General features: G+C 36.9%; 1 protein-coding gene across 1 annotated transcript in view; it reads left to right on the top strand.

The window, feature by feature from the left end:
• Nucleotides 1-20,445, top strand: part of THSD7B (thrombospondin type 1 domain containing 7B) — a 1,119,563-nt gene that overhangs the window by 901,676 nt on the left and 197,442 nt on the right. Inside the window, exon 18 of the mRNA XM_024764108.1 lies at nucleotides 13,150-13,325. Within this exon, the coding sequence (XP_024619876.1) occupies nucleotides 13,150-13,325 (176 nt within the window). The remainder of the gene's footprint in view (nucleotides 1-13,149; nucleotides 13,326-20,445) is intronic.

Below are 20,445 nucleotides of genomic sequence, written 5' to 3'. Positions count from 1 at the left end.
ACATTTAGAATCGTACCATTGACAACCCTCAGATTTTGAGTCTCATATATGGAATCGGAGCTAGAGCCAAGTTTTTAGGTGTGTGGTCTGTATATCGTGTCCCTGAAGTTTCGCTTAATCTAGGTATGGGTTGGTTTCACCTGAGTATTTCCAACAGCTCCAAAACAAAACTTCACACCTTAAAATACCTTAGCTGGTACTATCTCAATTCGCTTAGATGATAAGACTTGAGGATTTTATCTTCTCTCTTCTTCTGAATCATCTTTTGGGGCATTAGAAGGATGAGCGCCCTGCATTTTAACTCCAGATGGAATAATTCAGCCCTTTCCTGGACCCGAGTTATAGTCTAAAGATACACAGCCATAATCTCTGTTGATACGATGATGATTGTAAAGACACCCATATAAAGCTAAGATGGTTGTGTAGAGCATGAAATAAAACAAAAGAAGCTGTTTTCCGTGTTTCCTGAATTATATCTCTACTTTTTGAAATTATTACCACATGTTGAACATTGTAAATGGACGGAGTTTCATAATGGAGAGACATGGAAGCAACAGTTTATGGAAGTCCCTCCAAGTCATTTCAAGAGATAGGACTTTAATATAGGAGTAGGTTGGGGAACTCAGAAGGAGGAACACGATTGGTTAGGACTGGAGATGGTAATGAGTTCAGTGTGTTTTTCCTTAAGGTCTTGTTAACGTTGCCCCAGTCTCTAGTGGCCTTCAAGCTCTGTTTGTTCAGTATTTTAAATATGCCTATTATAATTAGCATGGGACTATTGACATGTACCGAAAGATAATCATTACCTATTCTATTTATTTGATCAACAAATAGACAAAAATTCACATGCGCACTCTCCGCATCCCTCTATGCAGTAGAGGTCCGGGTCTTGATGTGAAAGCAGCATTCGTGCGAAGACTCAAGATGTTGGATCTTCTCCTATAGGGGATTTCTCAAGCTGGGACTATCTTCCTACCGCCCATCCCCGTTTGGTGCACTGAAGATGATGCTATACCTTTTCTTTGCAAATAAGAATAGCAGCAGCAATGGTTAACCCCTCGTTCCAGACCCTCTAATGCACAGAGCAATTCTCTGAAGTAGGTGTAATAATTACCACCGTTTTGCAGACAAAAAAGTTGAGGCTTGTAGGGGTTCAGTGACAGCTGCAAATTAAAGCCACTAATAGTAAGTGTCCTGGTTGATTTTGAAATTAATTCTTTCTCATTTTGTAAGCCCATGCTGTTATCCAGCATGGCACTGTTCCTATCTTATAGAAACTGAGCGCTTGCTGTGTGGTCAGCACTGTTCGGTGCTCTCATTTGATCCTCATGGTAGTCTTATGCAGCGGGTACTATTACTATTACCATTTTATAAATCAGATGTTGCAGACATTTTTATGAAGGTCCGGATGATAAATGTTTTCAACTTTGTGGGTCATACTATCTCTGTCACGGCCAGTCACCTCTGCTGTTTCAGTGGAAAAGTCGCCGCAGACAACACTTGAACAAATGACTGCGACTTTATTCCAACAAAACTGTATTTACAAAAAGAGGCAATTTGGATTTGACCTGAAAGCCACAGCTGGCCAATCTTTATTATAGATGCTGAAAGTGAAGCTTTAGGATTTAGGATTTAGCTTGAGGATTTAGGTAGCTCTTGTTAAAATGGGGTATGAGCCTAGGAAGGCATGATATCAAAGGCCAAATTCTCATCCATATGTTTTATCATCTTCCTTATCATAGTCTTCATTCCTCTCTCTAGTAGGTTGAATTTTGTCCCCAAAAGATGTGTTAAAGTCCTCCAGTACCTGTGAATGTGACCTTATTTTCAAACAAGGTGTTTGCAGATATAATTAAGTTAGGGAACTTAGGATTTGATCGTCCTGGATTTAGGGTGGGCTCTAAATCCAATAACTGTTGTCCTTTTAAGAGAAAGGAGAGGGAGATTTGAGACACAGAGGCACACAGGAAAGACAACCTTGTGAAGAGAAGACAGCAGATGGAGGTGCGCTCCCACAAGCCAAGGAACGTGAGGAACCACCAGAAACTGGAAGGACAAGGAAGGATTTTCTCCCATAGACTTCAAAGGGAACATAGCCCTACCAATACCTTAATTTCATACTTCCAACCTCCAGAACTATGAGAGAATACTTTTTGCTGTTTTAAGCCACCAAGTTTGTGACAATTTGTTATGACAGCCCCAGGAAATGAATAAACTCTCTTCTTCTGTCGCTTTTTGTTCTCTCGTCCGAGAGATACTTCTGGTCGCTCTTGAGACTTTTTCCTGATTTAAAAGGCCCTCTCTCTTTGTGAATTGGAATTATCCACAGTTCCTTGACCTGATTACTTCAGCTAGAAGATTGTTGACTATTTCAATGTCAGAAAATTAATTAAAATTTAACATCTCCCCCTCCCCTGCCTCTTCTTTTGTTCACTTAGCAGTTATATCATTAAATATAATTAAATTAAATCCTAAGTTATCCGTTTGTCTACAGAAGACAAGAGAAGCCTAAATGTAAATCTCTGGATTGGCTGATGCACAATCCGTTAGGAAACAAATTTGTTGGTAAGTGAGATAAGTTCACCATTATCAGCAGCATGCATTATAAATCAAGGCTGGGAGTCCTATTTAGTTTTACACCTTGGTGATATTTCAAAGGTTTTTACAGTAACTTGCAAGGAGTTAATGTGCTGTGCATTCATTCCAGTACATTGATTTCTGCATTAGCTCAGTGAAAGATGCAGTTCTTTGGTGAAAGCAAACTTTTGGAGGTAAATTTGCTTGGTCACGTAATCCATAATTCAGAATTTATAGTAACAACTTATTTCGTTGTTCATGAATACAAATTATTGTCTGGATGACCCAACATTCCAGCAAATAAAAAATAATTGGAGTTTTGGGACTTCCCTGGTGGTTCAGTGGTTAAGACTCTGTGCTCCCAGTGCAGGGGGCATGGGTTCGATCCCTGGTCGGGGAACTAAGATCCCGCATGCTGCATGGTGTGGCCAAAAAAATAAAATATAAATAAAAAAACGGAATCACTTTGCTGTACACCTGAAGCTAACACAGCATTGTTAATCAACTATACTCCAATATAAAATAAAATGTTAAAAAAAAAAGAATATGGCTTCTACATAAAAATGTAAGGTATAAGGACTAATGTACTGACCAAGAAGACAAGATTTAATATTTAAAAAATAATAATAATTGGAGTTTCATCCTGCAGTTTGTTCCACGTACACCTTATCACTTTGATGTGCTCCGGGGCTTGGAGGAGGTTGTCTCTGAATGGAGGATGCCTTCATCTACCTCTTTCTAGGTATTCTTGCTGTTGTAGGTATTTTTGATGTCTCTTGTTGCCACCTTTAGGAATTATGTTTAAATGCTGGTGTTCGTAATATTCAGGGTACTGATGGCAATAGAACTCAATCCACACAATGAAGCTTAAACTTCAGGACCTTTCTCTTGCATGGGCGTCTTCTAAAGTGGAGCTTTCTAGATAGATGCCTCCTGGCTCCCTTCATGTGATGAGTAGCGGGGGAGCCCTGACTGGCAGATCTCTGTATCTTCCGCCTTTTCCTGCAATACAAGAGGCCTCGCGTTATATTGGAATTATGAATTGGGTTTTTGCTTTGCTTTAGTTGGGGGAGAAATACTTAGTTTAGAAATTTAAATGATCATCTAAGAGACTGCAGCGGACGGCAAAGGCATATTTTATCTGAAGAGGCCTGACTTCTTGGTTCTAGCCAATGGTTGACAGGCTAGAATGAGGACCCAGTGTTCACAGATGCTCCACTTTTCAAGAGAAGCCAGAAATCTTTATTTTCATATGAAATCCCCCAACTTTGAACTTTTGGTCTCAAAATAAATATATAAACAAGAAAGTAAATAAGCAGGTAGATAATAAATCCATTTTATTCCAATATAATGTCTGGATTCAGGTCAGAGCTTCCTCTAGGGAGCTTTGAGATGGAGCAAAAGGACACTTTTCTTCTAAGTGCATATATTTCTGAATCCCATGGGATACTTAGAAGTATATCTACTCATAAACTGGCCATTGCTGGTTGTTAGAATTAGTTATATTAAACCTGTCTTAACAGGAAATGAAGCTGCTATTTAAAGAGCTGGTTCACTGGTCATTTTGAATAGTCCATTTTATTTAGACAGTATATTAGCCATGCGTACATGTCAGGGCTAGTTAATTATAAGTAATATTCTATCATGTTTCATTATGTTCTTTAACAATATATAATATATATTACATTTAATATGTATTTATATATGATATTTATATATTTATAAATATTATATATATAAAATTACACTTAGTGGTCTTTTAGCCTAAGGCTTAGCCATTTGTTACTTTACATGTGAATTTTCCAGTCATCTCTTGAGAAGGTGCCCTGTTCTCATGCTGTCTTGTCTTCAATCCAATAGCACACCTGAATTAATGATCAGAATTCTTAACTTTTTAAGCCCTCCAGCATGACCTCCCAATGTGGATCCACCCAACAGCCAATTTTTTACTTCTCCCCAACCTCAATTCCTGCACAGAAGATTCCTCTGTTGACTTGTGAACATTTGGGGTTCACGCTCGTCTTCTTAATTTAATTTGTAGGATCTCTCCTGCCTGGATTGCCTTCTGCACGTCTTTCGTTTTATCATAATTCTGCCATGCTTTAGAGATTATTTATTTTAAGTTAGGCCATGATCTATTTAGAGCTGTACTTGTGGACCCTTAATATGGCAGCTGATCAGACATGTAATGGATTAGAAGAGACTGGACACCTGGAGTCCAGTTAAGGGGCCATTATGATAGTCCAGGTGAAAGATAATGAGTATCTGGCCTTGGCTGGTGGCAGCAGACTTGGAAAGACAGAGATGGACTCAAAACACAACTGATTTACTGATCCAATACAGAATCACTCATTTTGTCAATGTTATCCTAGCCTTTAATTATCATGGAAATAATCTGGAATGAGAAATGGCACCCAAATTTGAAAATTATTACCCTGTAATTTTTGTGCTTAAGCATCTTTACAGAATTATATTTTCTATCAATCACTAGCATGAAAAACAGACTAAAAGAAGCATTTTTACCTTGCTATATAGCTTTTAGTAGTGGTAAAATACTAGTATGCCACTTATATTGTATGTTAATTTTTCCACAGACTCCTACTTATTATAATTTTTGACCTTACAGTATTAAAGGGAGTTAAAAAGGACATGTATTATACATTTTTATTTTCACACGAGTAAACTGAACAATTGAGGTTTAATGTTTTATTTCAGATCGCATAAGTTCAGACCTTGATTTATAATTCATATCGCTAGTTTTTTTAAATAATAAAGAATACATTTTCCTGAAATATATATAGGTTCAGCTTTTGCAAAGTCACATTCTCATTGGATAGTGCTGCCATTCAGACTGTGCTATCTGCGTATATAGCTTAATCTTGTTTTCTCAGGACATTATATATAGATTCTCGAAGTACTCTAAATATTTGTTCCATGCGGCTTTTTACTTTGTCTTCTGAAGATACACTTTCCTACGCCAAGGTTGATGCATTAGGATAAGATAGGTTGTAGTATGGGAACAAATGAAACAAACAACTTCAAAATCTCAGCTGTTGAAAGCCACCAGGATCATTCAGTATCCATGTCCATCCTGCGTTGGCTGGGTTTCTTCTTCATTCCAGGATGGGGCAGCCACTATCTGACACATTTTTGGACCCTGTGGTACAGAGAAAGAAAGAGGGGGGCAAGTTACACTCGGGCTCTTAAAGCTGCCACCTAGAAGTGACACATTTCACTTCTGCTCACGTTTCATTGGCTAAAGCAAGTAAGAAGATCACACCTAATTTCCAGGGGCAGGGAAGTGTAGTCATACCACGTGTTCAGGAGCAAAACCTAAAATATTTGGAGAACAGCACTGATAACGTGAGGAGAATAGCGCTGACTCAGACATGCTCTGAGATCAGCTTTCAGAACTTTGGAAGGAAATATAAACTATAGAATGTCTGTTGTAATTTAAGTCAAGATTTTCTCAGGGCAAGGAGATACCATGAGAGAACTTAATACAGGCTCTTGCAGCCACAGTTCTACAAATTACCCAGTAATATTATGTTGTCAACAATCTGTATCTTTGTAGTGTTTCAAATGCCAAGTTTATTATGTGCTAAAAGCGTTCAGTCACTTAAATTTTAACAGCATTTATTTGCAGTAATGCTAAAAACTGGTACATACAGTCCTAATTGAACGGTTCAAATGATTCTGTGTCTAGCATCTCATTTGTCCCTAACATCCTTAACATCTTCTAAGAGCAAAATATCTCTTTTTTCTGCCTGGAGGAACCAGACACGAGGCTGTAAATGCTGAAACTCTGTCTATATGAACAGCTGCAGATACCTTCTTGATTAAATTGCCTGGCCAATTCAATTTAAAAGATCAGTTCTTTATATGATTTGGTTGATTGATTAAATTGACACTGATACATTTAGTTAGAGCAAGTGAACCAGGTTAAGCAATTAGTCAAAAGCCTGTGTCTACTGCAAAAATTTGCCAATAAATATTTTCACATGAAATACTTAGAAAATTGAAGCCAGAATCCATTTGTTACCTCAGATTGTTGTGTAATTTGTATGTAGTATTTGTATCATTTAATATGTCATTTATTATATACCATGTTTTTTTTCTTATTTATAAGACTGCTCTCTAGCAAAATATGAATTTCTTTAAGGCCAGGGTTGATTATCTACTTTGTTACTCCAGCACTAAAGAGAACATTCTGAGGTCATAAAAATGATTTTTTTCTACTTGATAGTGAGCTGTGTATCTCCATCAAGTCTGGATTCAAGATCCCTTTCTAATTCTGACCAGCCTATAAAATGAAGCTTTTGGCCTTGATGACTTTGAATAGCTCATCATCTAAAAGTTCACCAGTAAATTATATTGTTAATTAAGAAAACCGGTTGACACTTAGATGACTTTTTCTGGTAGATGTAATAAACTTTAATACATAATTATGCTGTGAAATATGTGAGTTTTAAGGAATCCAGGAAAACTTTCTCCTTAATGTGACTGTTTGAACTTTGTGCAACTTCTCATTCAGCTGTATTCAGGTATCTGATTAGGTTGTGGGTCCCAAATAAGGTATTTTGTTATCTGCAATACCACAACCATCATTTTATAATGGTTAATATTAGAGAGTCTTTGCTGATGCGTTCTTATATATGTAGTAAAGGTATTTTTCAACGAGTAGGGAGTATTTTCAAAAATATTCTTTTAATAACTCAAAATTTTAAAGGAAGAGATAACGATAACTAAGGTGCTTTCTAGCTCTCCCCTCTCAGGCCCCACAGAAGCCTAAGCAAGGTTGGACCCATCTTTGAAAGACTGTATCTTTGAAAGAATGTAACTCCTGTTCATAAGCGGTATTCCCAGGCCAAAATATAAATTCACCAAAGCAAGCTGGCAACCTTATTGAGTTTGCACTACATAGCCACACACTAATGGATTGAGATTTTAAATAAATATTTAACAGTTAGTGTTTCCCTTGAGAACAATGGCAAAGTATTGGTCTAATTTCTCAAGTTCTTTCTTGTGAAAATATCAAAACATCTGCCCCCATACTTTCCCCACCTCTCCTAAAGGATATCTACTTTAAACCACTCTGACTTAAGTCATCAGATACTTTTAAGTATAGTACATGTTACTAGATAAATAGTAGAACTAAAATGTGTAAATTAAAATAATAAATCTTTAAATATTGACAAATGAAGGCATGATATCATTTTCACTCAAAAGTTCTCCCAGATCTTCACTTTGAACTAGGGAAGGAGGTGATCAGCATTTTCTTTATCTTTTCCTGATTTTATTTTTGGTAGTATGTTTTCATTATTTCAGCAAAGTGTCAGTAAATAGAACATTCACTGTCTAGGAGGATGTTTGCCATTACTTTACACAGTAGGAAAATATAAGTGAATTAACCTAGGTTATTTCCTCAGGCTTAATGTCATCAATATCGCCTTTCATGTCTTCCAAAACAAGATCTTACTGGGGCAGGGGGAGGAGCAGGGGAGATGTTAGTACTTGAATGCCAGAGAAAAAAATGCACAGCAGGTACTATCCTGGGAAATGGTTTTATCAATGAGACCACTGTGTTAAGAGAGCAGTGTTTCCACCTACGTCTGTTGGAGCAATATTTGGGGGTTAGTTATATAGACTGAAGCCAGGTTCCTGGGCTTCAGCCCTATTGGGTGTAAGTCATTCAATAAATTCCTCCAATTATAACATAGAGACTCTATTAGTGGATTCTATTCAGTTCATCTTCATCTATAATATCAACAGATCCTTTTTGAACACCTACTATGTACAATGTATATGGCTTACAGAATCACCCTGTTGGATGCATTCTTTATTGATAATTCTGTAATGACTACTTCCTACTGAATTTCATATGCATACAGATAACTAAAATAGAACATGAAAGCATCCCCAGGCTAAGTAATATGATGGTCCAAGCAGTGTATTCTGCATATAAATCATAGCATCAAATATTTTCAGTAGGAAAATTGCTTCTTTCATTGAAGCTAGATTTAGATTTCTGAATGGTGCCAGTTCAGCTAGTCTGTGGTATATTTTATGTAAATGAGTTTTTAAAACATTAGTGAAGTTTCCATAGTCAGGAATTGGAATTCTCTTATGGGAGGTTAACCTTGTAGGTAGTCACATTTGGTCATACTCTGCTTCCAGCAGTTGTAAGTATTAAGTATGTGGGTAGAACTGATCCTTTCCATTATGAGATAGGTATAAGAATATGCAGTTATTAATGGTTCTCACTGTGGGCTTTCCTTTGGGGTATACTCTAGCATGAAAATAACTTTTCTGAAAAATAAATGTCACTGTTGCTTAGACCTGTTGAATTTCAGAATTATTTTATGCTCACTGAATTTATGACCTTGACTTTCATAGAGATCCTCTGGGTTTATGTCTTATCATAGGGAATAAAAAGAAAACAGTATTGCTAAGAGGCTCTCTAATTAAAATCCATCAGTATGCAAGTATATATGAAAATGATTTAAAATCTCATTAAATTAAAAGGCCATCTGATTCAAAATCTGCTTTAAAATAGGATCTAAATAGGCCCTCAGATATTTACAAGTTATTTATATGAAGTCTCCTGAAATTTCATACTTGAAGCATTTACACCGTGAGAGTTAATTCTGCTTAATTACTAGTCCTGCTGTTTTCATTCAGTAGCAAATGGAATCATTTTGTGACTCAGTTTCTCTGTAAAACTAAGTAATGCCTGTGGCCTATATTTAATCCTACAGTTAGCATTTATTATATACCTAATACTGAATTAACTGTCAAACCTCCTTAGAAAGGACTGTAGAATTGTAACTATGGTAAACAATAGAGAATTTTTAACAATCTCAATAGACCTTCTTTTTTTCAACCTTAGAAAGATCCTTCCTGGTGACTTAGGTGTTTGATGTACTCTCTCTTGTCAGTGAGTATTATTTAGATACTGTAAAGTCATTCTACTGTTAATGTAAGAGAAATATAACTATAAAATGAGAGAGAGTGAGAGAGCTTGGAGAGATAGCAAGTGGTGAAAATGGGCCTTATATAAGAAAATGAGTGCCTTTTCCATCATGATATGAAGATAGAAGAAGAATATGGAAATTCATACAGATATATTCATAGGAAATTGAAGGAGTTCTTATTCATTTCTTTCTATTTTTTTCTGGGAAAGAAGAGGTGAGATCTAAGAAGTTTGAAGATAGGTAGAGAAGGTTTGAAAAAGCTGTGACGTGGAACGGGAGTGAGAAGAAAGCTCAGAAGAATCACCAGGCAGTGTGTGGCATTAGCAGTGCCTTAGTCTCCACTTGATGTCCAGCATTCAGAACAGAGTAGGGAAACAGCTGGATCTAGCTCTGAAGTTTTGGCCAGACCGGCATGGCAGAAGGAGCAACGGGGCCAGATGGTCTACTTTACTGGCCAGAGAGTCATTGTAGTAATGAAGGCTAAACTGGATAGAGAAAGGGCAGAGTTTTTCATGAGGAAAGACATAAATATTATTGCAGGAGATGAAGTAGTCTATGTGCAAAGATTTCAAGATATAGGAGGGGGAAGGGAAGGAGGAAGACAAGTTAGGGAGGTGGTTCTTGGACTTGATTACACATTAGAATTCTCTGGGGATCTTTGAAAACTACCATTGCCTAGGTCCTGTCCTCTGAGATTTGGTTGAATTAGTCCATAGTATATCCTGGGCAATGGGAACATATTTTACAGCCAAAGTTGAAAACCCTTGTTTAGAGCCTCTTACAAAGAATCTTAAAGTTTTTGCAAAGTGGTTGTCACTTTATTTTCAAGGCAATGGAGAATCAGCAAAGGGTTTAAAAAGGGATAGTGTAAATTATCATTTATTCTAGAAAAGTAACTTTTTCCTCAGAGTGACTAACCAATACCAAAAGAGAATGATTAGGAGAAAGGGAGACTAGTGGAGAGAATATTTCAGTATTCTGGGCCAGAAAGAGTATGATCTTGAACCAGGGACAAGCAAAAGAATTATAGAGCAGGGGACGTAGCTGTGATGCTTCAGCATAAGAGCTTATTACACCCATTAATATATGTGTAAAATGATGAAGGCTGGTCTAAGATAACTGTGAGATTTTTTTTACTTTGGATAATTTGCTAGTTTTAAATTGCTGTATAACAAATTACCGTCGACCTAGCCATTCAAAACATTTATTATCTCACTGTTTGCATGAGTCAAGAGTACAGCCATGGCCTCTCTAAATTCTCCGCTTAAGAGTCTCACCAGGCTATAACCAAGATGTGAACCAAGAGTCAGGTCTCAGCAGAGGTGTGACTGGGGAAAGCTCCTCTTCCAATCTCCCTTGGAATTGTTGGCAGAATTCCTCTTCATGCACCTATAAGGCTGAGACCCCTGTTTTCTTACTAGCTAACAGCCAAGGGCTGCCCTCAGGCCCTAGAGGCTGCTTGCAGTCCCCTACCCTGTGGCCACGCCATAGGCATTTTATGGCATGGCTGTTTGCTTCTTCAAGGCCAGCAGGAGAGTTTCCTTCTCCACAAAAAGGGCCCAGTCTCTCTTTTAAGGGTTTTTACCTGATTAATTCAGGCCCAGCCAGGGCCATCTCCCTTTTGATTAACTCACAATCAGTGATTTGGCATGTTAATAGTATCTGTGCATTCCCTTCCCCTTTGCCACATACCATAACCTAATCATGGGGCTGACTTCCTATCATATTCACAGATCTTGCCCAAACTCAAAGGGAAGAGATTATACACTCATATACACCAGCGTACAGGAGTCAGATATGTTGCAGTTAATTAAGGTGAGGAATATAAGAGAATCAGAATGTTTTAGGAGGAAACTGGTGGCCTCAGTTTTAGACATGTTGAATTTGGGGGTATTTGGGCACCCAATTAGAGTGGATCAGTAGGTGGCATAGAAATTAGTAAAGAGATGGGAATTGGACATACATGTTTGGTAGCGATCGGTGGAGGTGACAGTTAACCATCCAGAGAAAGACTGTAGCAAGAAGTGGGCTGAGGACAGGAGCAAGAGCTAGCAAAGCCAGAACATCTGCATCTGTATTTTAACCCACACCTCTTGATTCCAGTCCAATATCTCATATACAACTTTTCACTATTCCTCTTTCTTCTTTTGATAATATCCTGCTCTTCCTAGTCTGTGGTCCACTCTTTGTCCTCCTCCTACCTCTAAGTCACACTACACAGAAGTGAGAATCAAGATCTTTCTTTGTGATGTCCAAAGAAGCCATACAGATGGCCAGTAGGCACATAAAAATATGCTCGACATCGCTAATGATTAGAGAAATGCAAGTCAAAACTATAAAGAGGTACCACTTCACACTGGTCAGAATGACCATCATTAAAAAGTCTACAAGTAACAAATGCTAGAGAGGGTGCGGAGAAAAGGGAAACCTCCTACACTGTTGGTGGGAATGTAAGTTGGTGCAGTCACTATGGAAAACAGTATGGAGGTTCCTCAGAAAACTAAATATAGAACTACTGTATGATCCAGCAATCCCACTTTTGGGCATATATATGGAGAAATCCATACTTCGAAAAGATACGTGCGCCCCAATGTTCATTGCTGCACTATTTACAGTAGCCAAGACAGGGAAACAACCTAAATGTCGATCAACAGATGAATGGATAAAGATGATGTGGTACATATATACAATAAAATACAACTCAGCCATAAAAAAGAATGATATAATGCCATTTGCAGCAGCATGGATGCAACTAGAGATTTTCATACTAAGTAAAGTAACTCAGACAGAGAAAGACAAATACCATATGGTATCACTTATATGTGGAATCTAAAATATGGCACAAATTAACCTATCTACAATACAGAAACAGACTCACAGACATAGAGATCAGACTTGTGGTTGCCAAGGGGTAGGGGGAGAGGGATGTACAGGGCGTTTACAGTTGGTAGATGCAAACTATTACATTCAGGATGGATAAACAACAAGGTCCTACTGTATAGCACAGGAAACTGTATCCTATCTCCTAAGATAAACCATAATGGAAAAGAATATAAAAAAAGAATATGTGTGTGTGTATATATATATATATATATACACATATATGTATAACTCAGTCACTTTGCTGTACAACATTGTAAATCATCTATACTTCAATTAAAAAAATAACCTTGCTTTATTTTAAAAAAGGAATCTTTGTGAAAGCCTTGCAGATCACAGGCACTAAGATTGACTCTATTACGCTCTCTATTCCCAGACAGGGAATTGTAGGTCCATTGGAGGGAGATGGTATCATCATTAGCCCTGAGCTGCTTCATTTCTTCTTTCTTCATTTTCTTTTTATCAGATAGCAAGACTTACTGTGCACTTTTCCCTGCTTCCTCAATCCCAGAATTGTCTATGAAGGAGAAAGATGGCACAAATTTGGAATGCAGAAATAATCATATGTATCTGTCTCTGAAATCTTTTGTCTGTTTATTGAAACCTCTGCAGCAGTATTGTTAGGCAGTCTGATCTGTGATAATAGAAACAGAAAGTAAGCTTGATTAGTATATTTTGATCAGACTTTCCTCCATTCTTTTAAATCTTTTTCTTTCAGGTTATATTCAAGAAGAATGTGTCATCCCCTGTCCATTTGATTGCAAGTTAAGTGATTGGTCTAGTTGGGGGTCTTGCAGTTCATCTTGTGTTGGAGTGAGAATTCGATCCAAATGGCTGAAAGAAAAACCGTACAATGGAGGTCGCCCATGTCCCAAACTGGATCTCAAGAATCAGGTAAAGTGCATGAAGCAACAAATACAAAGCTGAAAAAGTATCTCCTTTATTATTTCCTGTTGAAATTGAAGTCATCATCTTGTTATAAGTAGCTCGCAAAAAGTTATTACAAGTTCAGAAGAGTGGATAAGAGGGTACAAATTAATATAATAGAATTAGGAAGAGAAGCCTTGCCCACTTCTAGGCAATGCCGAGAACGACTTGGTAATATTAGAAATAATAATGTTTACAAAAATTAAATCCAGTTGGTTTTTAAATTACCTTGAAATGTCATTTGATTAATCATGATATTATGAAAGGTGTGTGTGTGTCATAATGTTGGGAGAATGTCAATTACTTTATGGCTATAGATACAATTAGTGGTCTCATCCACATACTCCAAAAATGGTCTTCTAATTTTCCCACACCTAACTCTTCATACTAATTTTCTTTGTTCCTAATCTTATCAATGTTTCCACAGCTCTTCATGTCTCTTCTGAGCTATTTCTCTACCTTTTCCCCCAAGATCAAAGCTGTTTTCATAAATGGAACCCTAAAGGATACTCTTCCATGTAGATATCTAATAAAATTGCCATCTTGAGCAATCAAAGTTGATTAGAGTATTTCAGTTGGCCTTACCTACATAATGGAGTCTAAGATTTAATTAAGAATTATAATAAAGAACTGAAATTTCTCCCATGATTGCATACTGTTATTATATTAGGACTGATATATACATTTTAATCAATTCAATAGGTGGAGTACAAGATGATGATTGTGAAAAGTTCTTCATTCTTAGAGAGGTGAATTGTGTCTTATATGGGTCTGTAGATTCTTTGTGACTCCGGAACTTTTAAGAAAATAGCTACACAGGCTTCTATTCCTAATTCTATTGTGTTCATTTCTGCCCTCTTAACTCCATTTTGATTAGACTTTCTATACAGGTTGTTTAATGGAAGGGAAATCCACGCATCTGTTGTTAATTAATTTGAATAGCGTATCTAGTACTGCTTGTATGTAGATACCATTTGTCATTTCAAGACTGACATCTCTAGCTGTTTTTTTTTCCTAAATTTTGATAAAAGACACATAACTCACTGAAAATGAAAAATTATCATACTGGCAAAAAATATTTATGTTCCAAGACAGGGCATAGTATTAGGCGAGTCTTGTTTTTTAAGGTTACGTGGGATAAAGTGATGACCCTGGTTTCTTCCTTCAGAGCAGATGTAAAGCATATTGGGAAAAAAATGATGCAGAGGATTGTAAAATCAACATAAAGGTTGCCAAAAAAAACTTCACAAGTACAGTAGTTTGGGGAAGGGAAAAGTGGGATATGATTAATGAAAACAGGAGAGAAATAATCAGAGCAGAGAGAGTCTGAGGAGAGAAGCCTCTTCATTATGAAGAAAGGAATAATACAGGTTGATGGTCAAGAGAAGAACTTTCAAGTACTCATATGAAGGTACGAAGGCTATTTGACCTTCCCTAGGGGATTTTCCAGGCATTTAAAAAGGGAAATGACTACTAAGCTTTTATAGTTATAAATAATGTATGAAAATTCTTCTCTCTCCTCAACACAAATGAAACCTGAGCCTTTATAGCACTAGCGTTAAACACTAATTTTAATATGCTAATTTTATGAACTAGGAAATTATCAAGTGAGTAAAAGGACTTCATTGGAGCACAGACACTAAAACTGTATTCTCAGTGTGTATAGGCAAATGCATGGAAACGTGTCTATCAAATTTGAGAGTATGCGTAAGGTAAGGGTACTTGTAAGCCTGTTATGACTTAAAGAAAACTTGTTCTAAACACTTAATCGACATATAAAACTTGTAACCTTAAGAAGTAGTACATGCTGGAAATTAAGCCCAAGTTCAAGACTAATTTAGATAAATCCCATATGTGAAAACTAAGCGGGGGTGGGTTTGTCTGCAGGAGCTGTTTCTAGCTTTTGAGTTCAGGAAGGAAATTGTAGCATTCCAAAGACATTTGTTGTGATGCTCAGAAGTGAATCCTGGGATTTAATTATCAGAAATCAAATTTAGTGTAGCATATATTCTGATGTAAAGAGGTTTCAGGTATCTAGAATGTATGTGGCTTAAACTTGAATTGGAAAACTTCACCCCAATCCATACTTTACGTTTTAACATAAGTTAATTGATCAAGACAGTAAATCATAAGCCCTCCATCTCACTTGTAAGTCTGTGAATGTCAAGGAAAAATGCTATTGTAAAAAATCCTAAATTTAAAGGAAATTGTCCCCAGAGCCCTTCCTTTTCTAAAGAAAGCACACTTTTACCTGTAAGTGTATTTGTGGAAAGCTATCTGTGGACTTCATTATGTATTTGCTCTTATACATGGTAGAATCCCCTTTGTGTGTGTGTGTTATGTATTGAAATTGTTGAAGATATCCCTATTTTCTTAATTCATCTGAATATAAATTGGGTTGTCAGGAATCTTCGTGATTTAGGAAATATTTCTCAGCTTCTATTATTTATGGCAATTCTTCTTTAGAAGAGCTCACTATTTGTTTCCCTAAGCTGGAAATATGATCTAGTGAGAGGTACACCCACTGAGGCTGTTTTTTAAAGTTCAATTTTACTACTGGCCTTAGGTTATTGGTCTCCTTTCCAACTGGTTTTTAGGTCTAGATTTATTTTTCTGTTTTTGGAACCGGATTAATCCTCTCTCATCCATTCACCCATAAGTAAGAGCTTACAAAAAATGTAACCAAATTATAGCAGTAAGAGAGGTACATATCTTTAATACCTGTGAATGAGGAAAATTCAGTATATGGCATATTGAGTCTAACATACTGTTTGTAAAAAAAAAAAAGAAAAGAAAGAACTTTCTTATGTGTATATATATATTATGCATATACTATGTAAATGTTAGTATACCTGCATGTACTTAATCTTTCTTCTCCCTTGCTTCTCTTTAGAACATGAGGTCTTTCTGAGGGCAAAGTGTGTCTTTCTACTTTTGTAACTCATTCTAGCTCCTGGTACACCATCCTGTGGATTGTCAAATTATATTCATTGGATGCTTTAGCTGAAAAGAAACCTCTCTGGATGAGTGCATGGCTAGCTCCATAGGAAAAAAAAAATATCTTAGAACTCTGGTCTCTTAAGCTGCGATTTATCATTCGAATTGTCAAAACACATGAGCTCTTCTAGGAGAAAGAAAAGAGAACCTCCACATTATTACTGCCCAAAGAGTTTTTCATGATTTGCCTGAAAAATCCTGGGTGTCTGCATCCCCACTGAAATCTAACTCAGTGATATAAATGAAAAGGTTGGTATTACTTACACAAGCTCATAAACTGCTCTGAATCTGTTTGTGAAATCAATATTTATAATCTCTCATAAAAAAAGCCTCCCTTTTAAACTAAAACCTATCAACACGATAGCTCTTTCTCCAGAAGTGTCAAAGTGACAGCAGTACTTTGGTGGCTTTCTGCTAAGTAGATTTGTGATGATAAATAGCTCGAGCATGCAGCTGACCCAAAGCGTTTATTTAGTTGGAAAACCGCTAAATAGTTTATTGAATTATCAGCTCAGTTGACTGATACCCTTGACTACGCTGTGCCTCATCTAATACATAATGTATTTTAATTTTTTATAGTCTATGATGTGGTGAGTGGATCTAAGTGCACTTGTACTGGATCTCTTTGCTATCTTTTTCCTTGTGGAGTTCTGCTGACTAGAAGATTAGATATAGGGACATTAAAGCTCCATTGGACTTACATTTCCCTTTATGAGTTCTTTACACAATTGAAGGCAAGGGAGTGCCAGGAAATTCTACGTCGTTTATACGTTGCACATTTGTGTGTCCCATGTGCTGGAATAAAAATCTGGCAGTGAGCTTCATTCTCTGTGCTTTTTAAAATGCATCTATTTAAACACAATTTTGAAAGAGTTTTGATTGTGCTTGCAACTGAACGAGTGGATATAAATTATATGGGTTTTCTAGAAACACCTGCTATTTTAAAGGTGTGTCTGCTCTACGAAGAGAAGTGTTCTGAATTTGGAAATACTGAGTATAGTGCTTTTTCTTTCCCATAGCAGGGTAATACTATTTTAAAGAAGACTTTCTTTCCAAAGATAAACAGGTATATTTTCGCGAGATCATTTCTCCCTTATAAGGTGGCTTTGGATGAGAAAATTTTCTATAGGGAAGTATCTTATGCTCATTTTGATACTGCTTCATTAATTATGAATAGCATTTTAGGATGTGGAAAGAGGATAACTGTCATTCAAACTGAATCTTTGTTTACCCGGAACAATATGGCTCACTTAAAGTTTAATTTGGGGCTTCCCTGGTGGCGCAGTGATTGAGAGTCCGCCTGCCGATGCAGGGGACACGGGTTCGTGCCCCGGTTCCCAAAAAAAAAAAAAAAAAAAAAAAAAAAGTTTAATTTGATATAACCAGTTTTGGCCTCTTGCTTCTTTTGGACCTGCCCGACTTCCACTCATTCTAAACTAGTCCAAATCATTCCTGGCAGAGTCCTGCTCACCTTGGACTTAGCACTTTGGCAGGAGCTCCAGACCGTAATGGAGCTACAGGTCATCATCTTGGGCGTTAATACGGAAAGCCCACAGTTATCCATGTTGAAGCACGTTCAGGTGTACCGTTCTTGTGTCGGGAAGGTAGGGGTTGGTGACTGCACCTTTGAGAAGAACTTGTTTTAATTATGAAATATCATATGTCATAAAATTAAGAGATGCAGAGTGATTTATTCTTCAGGGTTACTTGGGAGGATTTAATAAAGGCAGATACTCCTAAAACGTTTTACTTCTGGCCAACATACTAATTATGATAGCAAATTATTATACCGATTATCATACGCCACACCCCGTCTCAGAGGCAGAGTGAAATGACTTCTAAAGGCTGGTGTTCATCCGTTCATACCCTTGATGCCTGTCTGCCAACGCAAACACCGTGCTCTCAAGTTGTGACATTGCACTAACTGAGCTGCGTGGAGCCTGCAGGAGAGGCAGTTTTTCTATTTTGTTCCTGCCCTGCCACCATTTCCAAGCAAACAAATTATGTTTTCTTCTCAAGAGATTCCTCTCCGCCACACTTGTGTCTACACATACCCTATTCTTGATCATAGGACTACCCCTCATGCTTGTTGAAATCTTTTGCAACTTTGATCATTTTTCTTGAGAACTACCAGAGTCACTCATGAGAACCAATTTTCCCCTACCTGTTGTCCACTCTCTCTTGTCTTTTACTGTGTTTTTTTTTTTTATACTGGGTATTGCTACTCTGCACATATTCAAACTCATTTTTAGTTGTTATGCAAGAGGTACCTCTAGAACGTTCTCTACTAAGCTGGCTTGGCAAATGTCCCTAATGCTGTCCCTAGGCAGGGTTTCCAGGATTGGCAGGAGACAGCTATAAAATTGTGAAACAGGCAAATTTTGTCAGATTTTGTCTTTGGAACCCTTTCAATGTGCTGTCATACCTCATATTATCCCTAGCCTCTGAACTCCTGAAGTTCTGAAATATTATAATAGATAACATCAGCCTCAGCAGGAAATCACATCATCTGTATTGGAAATTTTGCAAAACTATCTTCTTAACCAGGGACTTCAAGTAGAAGTGTTTATGTACTTTTCTAGAAAAAAATATTGACAGAACCTACTTTTCAGATCTTTCCTGAATAATCCTGTCTTTTAACCTTTAAATGCAAAATGGAAACTTCCTTCCTCCTCTCATGCATTAAAGAGATAGGGCTCTGACTTTAACCACAAGCATTTAGAATGTTAAACCATGTATTGATGGGAGCGTAGCACCTTCTAAAAATAACTTGCTTAAGACTCCTTTAAAAGAAAGATTCTAAATGGCACGTTCATTCTCTAGATCTTTTTTTATTGAGATATAATTGACATATAACACTGTGTACGTTTAAGATGTACACTGTGTGGATTTTTATACATTTATATATTGTAATATGAGTACCACCATAGCATTAGTTAAAACACCTCTCACATCACATAATCATCATTTCCTTTTTGTGGTGATAATAATTAAGACCTAGTCTCTTAGCCGCTTGGAAATTTATAATACAGTATTGTTGACTATAATCACTATGCTGTGCGTTAGATCTCCAGGACTTATTTATCTACTAATTGCAAGTTTATACCCTTTAGATTTTTCAAGCTTTGTCCCACTATTAAATTACCAGAAAGCAAGTTACCTAGGTCCTGACTAGGTCCTGTGATAGATCCCTGCAGAAAAGCACTTGTTGAATCATGATTTAATTCTTCTGTATGACTTAAGAGTCCATATAAAAAGAGTCTCCCTGAGAAGCTTATCTAAATCTTTTGGAATATAGAGTATTGCTTCATAACCTTTACTGATCATAAGAGTAGAAAAATCACCATATGGGTGGGGGAAAAATTGGTATAAAAACAGTTTCCCAGGCTCCTGCTCTGAGTAAGTTCAGAGTAAGTTCAGGAAAGTGTATTTGTTAACAAAGCTTTGTCTTTGCTCCTTTTTCTGATCAGGCAAATTGAGGAACACTGCTGATTTGAGAGTCTTGTCACTGAGCCTACCATTTTTGCTGAAGTCAGCTCTGGAAAAGAATTTATCTGCAGTTGACTTAACCTGCCCTTTCTAATATCAACGATGAATACAACCACTAGTTCTTTGCTACTCAAAGCAAGTCTGGGAGGAACCTCCCATTTTGTAGAGGAGGAGACTAAGGCTTAGAGGGGTGTAATTACTTGACCAACTTTACCCACTGACGTGTATAATGGGTTAAGAGTCATTCAGGTCTGAGGTCAAATGCTACCCTGCCATCTTCTAGCTGTGAGAACATGAGAAAATTATTTAACCTTATTGAGTCTCAGTTTCATGTTCTGTCAAATTGAGTCTCAGTTTCATGTTCCGTCAAATGGGTATAACGATAACAACTACCTTATAAGATTATTGTATTAATTAATATAAAATGAAAATAATGTTTCTCGCAAATAGTTAAGTACTTGATAAATGTTAGGATTATGTTTCCGTGGTCTCTAACACATAATTTCTGTTTCCAGTTCAGTTTGTTTTCATCTATATTACCTTTTAGACCTAAGTTATACAGATTGCTTTTCTTTTCATATTTAGCTACTGGAATATTTGA

Source organism: Neophocaena asiaeorientalis, unplaced genomic scaffold, assembly GCF_003031525.2.
Source record: "Neophocaena asiaeorientalis asiaeorientalis breed wild unplaced genomic scaffold, Neophocaena_asiaeorientalis_V1.1 scaffold102, whole genome shotgun sequence".
Lineage (NCBI taxonomy): Eukaryota > Metazoa > Chordata > Mammalia > Artiodactyla > Phocoenidae > Neophocaena > Neophocaena asiaeorientalis.
Note: the sequence above shows the minus strand (reverse complement) of the source record. Positions and strands in the feature narration are given on the sequence as shown.